The 9169-nt window shown below is 39.5% G+C and overlaps 1 protein-coding gene across 1 annotated transcript; it reads right to left on the bottom strand.

The window, feature by feature from the left end:
• Positions 1 to 3605: 3605 nt before the first annotated feature.
• utp11 (UTP11 small subunit processome component) lies at positions 3606 to 8264 on the bottom strand. Its single transcript, XM_030750337.1, has 8 exons — positions 8066 to 8264; positions 7851 to 7912; positions 7663 to 7765; positions 7442 to 7561; positions 4365 to 4458; positions 4058 to 4188; positions 3786 to 3896; positions 3606 to 3695 (listed from the first exon to the last, which is right to left on the bottom strand). Exons 1-8 carry the CDS (start codon positions 8123 to 8125, stop codon positions 3612 to 3614), a joined length of 765 nt encoding a protein of 254 aa, XP_030606197.1. The 5' UTR covers positions 8126 to 8264; the 3' UTR covers positions 3606 to 3611.
• Between the last annotated feature and the right edge of the window lie 905 nt (positions 8265 to 9169).

The raw sequence follows: 9169 nt of genomic DNA, 5'->3' as shown, positions 1-9169 counted from the left end.
GTGGAAGTGCAGCAGGTTGTAAGGATCAAGTACCTGTTTAAGGGTGGTGGTAGTGGCAGGTGTATAATTTGCCCCCTGTATGAATAATACAATTCTAGCATGTTCCAGAGCAGTAAGTTAATCTTAGAGAGTTCTGCCATCACATCGGTGCCACTGGAGATGGCAAAGTTAAATGAAAATTGTTCACAACGTGGTCTGCAGATCTCTCTCAAGAAGAGTTGTGTATCTTTTTGAATGAAAGATTTTAATATTGCAAGCAGTAGAAATGACAGAAAAAAGACCAAAAAGGGATATTAGGCTGCCAATTAATCAGAGGAGGGGTATGACATAAAACAGATGTTGGTGTTGTTTTATTGTCCTGTTTTCTGCCTCTTCAAATAAAATTGAAAGCAATCCCGTTCTGCCTATTCCACGAATTGCTCTTTGCACATTTAACAGTTTTTACTGTAATATGTAGCATAAAACACTTGCAGTCCAGATCTGGCAATCACATAATTTGTATAAAGTGATTAAACAAAATAAGATAGACCACCTGATTCTACATAGTACACATAATTCAGATCATTCTAATCCAGATTAAACTTTGTGAACAAATGAACCCCTGAACGATTCAAGTTTATTTAAAATGTGCAGTATTGAGTAGACATTTATAAAAAAAAAAAACAGTTAAAATGTGTCGCTTTTTAGTTTTGATCTTTCATACATTTGATAACTGAACTTAAAGAAGAAAGGTTTGTTGTTCTCCATCTTAACCAGGCTACACTTTCACTCTCAGTGAACAGTTACTATATATCAGGGTCAATGTCATACCCTGCAGCTGTGTGACTACCCCACAGTACTCCACTTCCAACCCCCCATTCCAAAAGTGACTATCTGTTAACAAACCTCAAGGGTCATTAACTTTAGAGATGGCTTATGGGGGACAGGATGGCCTGTGAGAGAAGTCAAATGAATTATGAGGCTTTTGACAAAAGAGGAATGCCCGTCTATATCTTTAAAATCAGAAGGTCAAACGCTGCCCACCCCTGAGCCCTGCCTCTGCACCCCTGCATAAGAGTCCCGTTACTGAGGAGAATGAAAGAAGAGCTTGAGAAGGAACAGTGGCTCGTCTGTGCTTGGGTCGCATAGTGAGATTGGGGTCCCGGAACTGCGCACACAGTGTTTTGACCCCTGGGCTCTCCTCAACGACCTCCACCCCCTTCGCTTGTGGACAGTGAGGCTCAGAGTCCTGGTACACACACGCCCTCACAGGAGTGTGACGCAGTAACAGAGGGCAGAGAGGGTGAGAGGAAGGCGTAAGGAAGGAGGAGGGAGAGTTGGCTGAGGATGCAAATCGCTCAGACTGAGTGCAACAGAATTCTGAGATAAATTCTCAAACAGTGAACTGACACTGAAGAGCCTTGTTTATGCTGTTTTTAATAGTAAAATACATCTATTAATGAACTATACATTCTAGATGTTTGATACATGTATAGATGTATATGAAAACATCTACATTAATAGAATAAATTCTATTGATAAACTTGTCAAGCTTGTTGCTCTAAATGTGTGCAACTGGACCAAGCAGGATATAACTCTTTCCCTGTTTTGGCCCATCCTGAGCCACTGGCTCACCTTTACTCCGGTTAGCAGGGTTTGGGCCAAGGCCCGTGGTCCCTCTCCTGCAGCTCCTGCGCCTCTTACTTTGCCTGATGACACATTCACCAGGTTCCCTGTCTGCCCTCTTCCCCTCCAGTGGCTCCCAGGAGAAACTGATGGATGGGCCCTGTTTATGAAGCTGCTGCCACAAAAAGGATCAATCAAGCCTGGGTCACTGTGAACTGTTCTTGAGCATCAGGCATTCAGTCTCTTGGAAGAACTACTCGAAATAAGCAAACATACTTTTTGATATTACTTATTATATGCACATACAAGACAACATAAAAGAAATAGCAAAATAAGGCACAAAAAAATGCAACAACTTTTAAAAGCGTGCTTGCTTTTCCTAAATTATGGCGCTTCCCTACATTTCAGGGACTCAACCAACTTCAGTCACCCAGACAGGAATGGAAGAGCAATGACTAATTGGGGGGAGTTTGACAGGCAGGTTTTACCATCAATATATTGTACAATTGAATGTGAGCACTTATTTGGTTAATTTAATTTTAGCTTTTAATATCCTGATGTCCGGAAACAGTCTTTAGGCAGGATCACATCACGATAGCTTGCTGAAAGAGAACTACCTGTAGAAAATGATGTAGCTGCAACAATTTGTCTCTCAAGGGGGCCTTTTAACAGAGGTGTTGTTGCATAAGCACAGCTGCAGCTAATAAAATTAATAATGGGTAATTTTGATTAAAGTGAGCTAATGAGCAAGCATTGACAATAGCGTTATTGTTATCGATGCTTGCTAACTGACATCTAAATCATTTTTAATTTTATTAGCTGCAGCTGCGTATACCCCGCTGCGACACGTGAACAGGGCCTGTTAGAGGTGTGCTGCAGCCCAAGTCAAGGGCTACAACAAAGATGTGTCCTTCAGAGGCTCTGAAGGCTAAGCCAAGCCTGTGCCTCCACCACAGAAAGCAGTCCAGCAATGCTTCACTAGGTTGATGTTAAAAACAAACAAATGTAACTTCATTTTTTTAGATAATGTATCAAAGTTTCCAAAATGATTGAACCTTGTTAAAGACATCAGTTACCCAGAACTAAATTGCACTTTATTAACACGTCATGGGTGTGTTATATTTCAACATTTTGCAACTTAACACAAAGCATTAACTATGTAATATGGAGGGTTACCACAGTTGTCCTCAAACCCGAATAAAGAGAACGGATTTCTTGTGTTGTACAAACGGGACAGCACCACTGTTTAACACTTCCTGAATTAGAGAGCTGTTAGTGATGCACCCAAACACAGTAACACATCAGTCAGAAATATTATAACTCCAATCTGACACAAAAGGTAAATGGTAGATTATACTAGTAACACAGTGGTTCTCAAACTGTGGGCCAAGGATCATCGGGGATACAATATGGAGCCAGTCTCAGCTGAATGAATAACTTTATTTAGCTACAGTTCAGCTTTGATGACTGACAGACAGCTGTGAGGTGTGGGGTGTGAGTCCTCTTCAGCTTCTTATAAGGAGTATGCTAAAACAAGTTTGAAAACCACTACAGTAACTTCTGGGACCAAATGCACTAATCACCATTTACCAGTTGCCTCAGACTGGAAGTCATAAAGAACACTAATGCCCCCTAGTGGTGGAAAAAGAATATAATATGGCTTAACTGACTAGCTCTCCCTGCTCTGCTTCCTTTAGCCTGAGAGCTCTCCACTAATCTTCTTGTCCTCCTCTTGATGAGCAAAGGCACCTTAAAATCCACAAACCATTTTTCTAAAAGATATTCAACTGTGAGTTGTCTCCAAGTCAAGAAATTACAACCAATTACAAGTTCTTTAGATATTTATTTTAAACAAATTAAACGTTTTTGATAAATATGTACAAAACTGCATAGGTACAACAATAACGAGGGAAAGATTATCCTTTGCCTCTGCTGTGCAGTTCCTTGGGGGGAGAAGTTCATTATCTTCCAAGAATCACCTCCCAACAGTTTTTTTTTTCCCCTTGTCAGCGTTTCCTCTTGGCCTCAAACTTGTAAATAGCTGCAGAACTGGTTGTCTCCTTCTTTACCTTCACTTTCTTGCACTTATCCTGAAGCATAGGAGAAACATAAAAACCACTGCATTAAAGATATTCTTAAAATATGGACACAAAAACATTCACGAGCCACGTCCTCCTCACCTGCAGGTCCTTGCGGGTCTGGATTTTCTGGCTGATGACAAACATTTTCTTTTCTCTGTCAATCCTCTGGGAAAGAATCTTGTATTGATGTTTCCTTTGTTTTGCCAGTTTCTACCAGTACAAAAACATAATATTAACATCACCTTAATACAAATGAACAATTCTGAAAAGCTGAATTTTGAAGACCAGAACATTATTTTGTCTCCTTAAGCTTTTAAATACAGACATGACAAAGGTAGAATGTCGCGACTACAAAACAAATCTCCACAGACCTTCACACTGTGGGGGTCTACAGCTCCCTGTATGCTCTTAGTTTCCAGTGTTTCCAGAGTTGGTCTGTTGTACACTCTGTCCACCAGCTCTGGAGCTGTGTTGAGGTGATCTGCCAGGCTAAATGACTGCACTGAGAAGAAAAATAAAAAACATTGACATTTTGAAACTTCTCAGTAACCTCAAAAGACTGAAAGAACAAGAGGAAAAGGGCAGTTTGTGTGGACGACATTAAAACAGTTTTAGCCGGTGAATATTTAATTTCCGACCAGTCGCTAAACTGATTATCTATCAAACGCTTATATTTACCTTCTTTCTTGGAATCCACAAAAAACGTGTGCTTGTTTTTTGGTTTGCTCTCTGCATCCAGAAGATGGAGCTCTCCTTTCAGCCTCTCAATTTTCTGGAAGTACATCATATACAGAGAAAGACTGAGGCACCACCACAGATATAAATGATGGAGATAATATCTATACAGATGCTGCCGCCACTGCCCTTTACCCACTAGACACATCTACCACCACACAACCCTTTCATTCATTACTGTAAACTCACCTTTTCAAGAACAGAAGTAGAAAACTTTCTGTGAAATGAATCATCCCTTTTTATATTCCAGTACAAGGTCTACCTTGTGGAGCTTTTGGAAACTGAATGGGCAGTTTTTATGTTTTCAGATTGTGAAATCTTGCTATTTGAAAACATTATGAGCAATTTGCATGTTATAAATATTGTATTTTTAGTGTGACAGTAACCTGGATACATTGGCCTGTTAAGTACCTACGTCCCAAATGGTATTATGGACCATAAATGACATTTAAGAATGAAACTGCAGTAGGCCCTAAGCCCTTGAAACATTTAATGGCTATAATGGATTTCCACACCATTCTTCATGGAATTATAACTAAGAAAACCTTCCTCTTCACATATGCAGATTTCATTTGTTACTGGCTTAGTAACATTCATATGAATGGGTGCGTGTGTCCAAACTTACTGTACAGTGAATAGCCCTATTTGAGGAATGTTTGGATCCATATTATGGCAAGAACTACTCAGCTAAGTAAAGAAAAACAACAGTCCATCATTACATTAAGAAATGAAGGTCAGTCAATCCGACATTTCAAGAACTTTCAAAGTATCCTCAAGTGCAGTCACAAAGACCATCAACCATTATGGTGAAACTGGCTCTCATCAGGACCGCCCCAGCAAAGGAAGACCAAGAGTGTCCTCTGTTACACTGGATACGTTCATCAGAGTTAGCAGCCTCAGAAACCGCAAGTTAACAGCACCCCAGATAAGAGCCTACCTAAATGCTTCAAAGCGTTCAAGTAGCACACACATCTCAACATCAACTGTTCAGAGAAGACTGCGTGAATCTGGACTTTATGGTCAAATTGCTGCAAAGAAGACACTTCTAAGGAAGAACAAGAGGAAGAGTTTCTTGGCCCAAGCTCTCAGATTTCCAGTGGAAATCTGTCCTTTGGTCTGATGAGTCCAAATTTGAGATTTTTGGTTCCAAATGTTATGTCTTTGTAAGATGCAGAAAAGGTGAGTGGATGGTTCCTACATGTGTAGTTCCCACCATGAAGCATGGAGGGTATGGGGGTGCTTTGCTGGTGACACTGTTGATGATTTGTTCAAAATCCATGGCACACTTAACCAGCATGGCTACCACAGCATTCTGCAGAGACATGCCATCTCATTCCGTTTGTGGTTAGTGGGACCATCATTTGTTATGGAACAGGACAATGACCCCAAACACACCTCCAGGCTATCTAAGGGCTAATTGACCCAAGAAGGAGGGTGATGGAGTGTTGCATCAGATGGCCTGGCCTCCACAATCACCTGATCTAAACCCAATTTAGAAGGTTTGGGATGAGCTGGACCTCAGAGTGAAGGCAAAGCAGCCAACAAGTGCTCAGCACCTCTGGGAACTCCTTCAAGACTGCTGGAAAACCATTTCAGGCGATGACCTCATGAAGCTGATTGAGAGAATGCCAAGAGTGTGCAAAGCTGTAATCAAAGCAAAAGGTGCCGACTTTGAAGAATCTAAAATATAAAATATATTTTGGTTTAACACTTTTAAGTTTACTACAGGATTCCTTATGTGATGACTTTAGTATTAATTTACAATGTAGGGGAAAAAAATAGAAAAACATTGAACGAGGAGGTGTCCAGACTTTTGACTGCTACTTTATATAGCAAACAATATTTACCTTTATGTACAACTAAGGAATCATGCCAACTGCTCCAAAAACTGCAACCATTAGCCAGATAATGTCCATCCACATGAAATGTATAGTGAAAACCTGGCATGCAACATTATTGGTCTATTGAGTCTACACCCCTGTAGTAAAAGTGGACTTCATAACATCTTTATTTGTGGTGGAATATTTACTAGGGACGTTTAAAGCCACTTCTGCTTTTGTCCTACACTTTTCCAGTTTCCTCAGATTCTTTAAGGAGACAGTGCACACCACGTAGAGATATGGCAAGTTTTCAGCTAATAGCTTTTTGGGAATCATCTTGTTGTTAAAATACTACTTACTAATAGTTTAATACTATCAAACTGTGTTTTTCATAGATTCAACTAAAGAAATGGGAACAAATTATGTGTTTTTGCAACAGGCTACTAGTAACAAAGTGCCTGAAGATACATGTAAAAACCGGTTCTTTGCCAAGTTGTCTGTTATGTGTAGACAACACGGGTTTCCTCCCTTTAGTTAGGTGCCTTTTTTTAATGCTTGAACGATTCATTGGGTTGTTAAGCCACACTGACCTAACAAAAAATATTCCTCTGAAAATGGTCAGGTACAAGAACTGGACTAAAAATGAGTGAAAAAGCAGCCAATGTCCAACGAAAAACTTTGAAAGACCCTCAGAACTACTCAAACTACTGCTCAAGACCACGTTACAAAAAATTACAAGGAAGCAAAATATAAAGAAATGAGGGGTGATTCAAGACTTTTGCACAGCACTATACCACAGTAGTTGCTGGTTCAAAGATGTTATGATGCCACCAGCCAACTAACTGTCTAACAGACAAAAATCTAGTATATTATGCTAAGATGATGAAATCACGAAGCTTTTCCTGATAAAAATGCTCTTCTAATTATCCAGAGTTCATTCATCAAAAATGCGTGAGCATCTGAAATAATTTTTTTATTTTTGTCCAGGAAGAACTGAATCAGCTTGTTTTGGAGTACACACCACACAAACTGAACAGAGAGCAGGAAAATGCAAATTTGCATTAGAGGCAATGAGATGAGTTCTGGCCAGGTCAACTTTTCAGTGAGAAGTGAGCATATTACCAAGTCAGTTTTGCTGTGTTGGTTTTTTCCCCCCTTTCTCCTGCATGCATGATTTATTATGTGGAAATTAAAGGTTACCTTAACTTCTGCAACCCTTTTCATCTCCACATATTTGATATCCTGCGTCCTCATCACTTTCTTCTGTTCCTCGGTCACCTGCTCCACCTCCTTGGGTTTTTTATTTATGTGAACTCCATCCTGCCAACAGTCCACAAGATAAAGCATATAAATAAAAAGCTCAACAAAAACTCATGAGTGCCCGAATCGATGATGCGAGGAAGTTCTTCTTGTTTTCATACCTGCAGAGGAGAGCTGATCATCTTGAAGTAAAACTCATCTGGATTCTTCTCCAGAGCTTTCTTCCGCAGAGCAGCGAGCGTGTTCCGTTTCTTGTGATAATCACTATAAAAGCAATAATAGCAAAGTTAACCGTTTTAGCTTCAACATGTAAACACAAAAAGGGCCGCTCAAACTTGCACTGACTCACTCTGCACGAAGTTTGTAGTCTTTTTTCTTCTCCAGCAATCCCAAATGCTTCCTGAAGCCGGGCTACACACATACACACAATCAGGACAGATTCAATATTAGTATCTACTGTTGCGTGTGTGTAAAAAACAACAAAACACAACCATACATACAGAGTGTCGTGTTTTGCCTTGGCTAGTTGGCTAACAAGCTCGGCAATAACACTGAAACGCTCACCTGCGATCTTTCATGGTGGTTTCTCTGTCGAGATTTCAGCGCCTTTCTGAACGAAGACATGTTTTAAAAACGACCCCGAGCGTATAAACGCAGAAAGAAACAGCAGAGCAGATGTATTTAAGGCTTATGCCGCACACACGGAGACATCCACTGAAAGTCTCCTGCTGCTTCTGGTTTTTGGTGCTTCCCTGTGAATGAACACGTGGGTTCCTGCCGGCTTTACAGCGTGCTGTTTTTCATTTCCCTGCCGCAGATTCGTAGCTCAGAACCCGCTGAAAACATCGTCATAGTCAGGAAATCTGGAGCTCGGCAAAGAGTTATACTCCCATATTAAAAAAAAGTATTTTATTCATAATTTGCTACTTAAAGAAAACGAGACATGTTTTCGATAAATTAAAATGCTCGCTATTTTGGTGCAGCCTATTGTAGATGCGCATATTAACACTAGGGGGCACTGTTGCATATACAATTTTCGGTGTAGCGACCTTTCTTCTTCAGTGTGCTATAAAGAGGAATCAGTTTGGAGGGATCTGTGAATTACATGCAGAAGAGAAAAACTTTGAAGACTACAAGAATCTTTTGACTGCTATAATTTTGCAAATAAAGCATTTGGCCAGTTTAGAAGATATTCTGCAAAGCATTTTAAATATATATATTTTTAATCTTTGAGCTTTCAAAACATACTGTAAATATATAGGCTATTTTTAATATTAACACGGGGGCATTCTGGTGAAAATAATATTTTAAACACATTTCCTGATAATAACCCAGTACTTTTAAGATTATGAATATAGAAGATTCACAGCTAATGAAGTATTTTGACCATTGCATATATTATTGAGTTATTCAGATATTAGTGCCTACATAGATAAAAAAGAAAGAAAACAATGACATAGGAACCATTTATTTAATACATTTGCTAATAGACTATATATTTTAAAAACTCATCTAATGTAATGTAATTTAAATCCAGAGCCCTGTAATATGTCTTTTGGTTTTAAATATTAGGTCTATAATACTACAGTAGTACACCGTAAGGCTTACTTGCAAAGAGAAATGGAGTTAATCTTATTTATCCAACAAGTACAAGCACTTTCAAACTGT

Source organism: Archocentrus centrarchus, chromosome 16 (assembly GCF_007364275.1).
Source record: "Archocentrus centrarchus isolate MPI-CPG fArcCen1 chromosome 16, fArcCen1, whole genome shotgun sequence".
Lineage (NCBI taxonomy): Eukaryota > Metazoa > Chordata > Actinopteri > Cichliformes > Cichlidae > Archocentrus > Archocentrus centrarchus.
This window is presented reverse-complemented; position numbering and strand designations above follow the sequence as displayed.

Coding starts and splice junctions, on each gene's coding strand:
- utp11 (XM_030750337.1), bottom strand. CDS start 8,125: ATGTCTTCGTTCAGAAAGGCGCTGAAATCTCGACAGAGAAACCACCAT. Junction 3,897..4,057: donor TAGACCCCCACAGTGTGAAG/GTCTGTGGAGAT, acceptor TTGTACTGGTAG/AAACTGGCAAAACAAAGGAA. Junction 3,696..3,785: donor AGACCCGCAAGGACCTGCAG/GTGAGGAGGACG, acceptor CCTATGCTTCAG/GATAAGTGCAAGAAAGTGAA.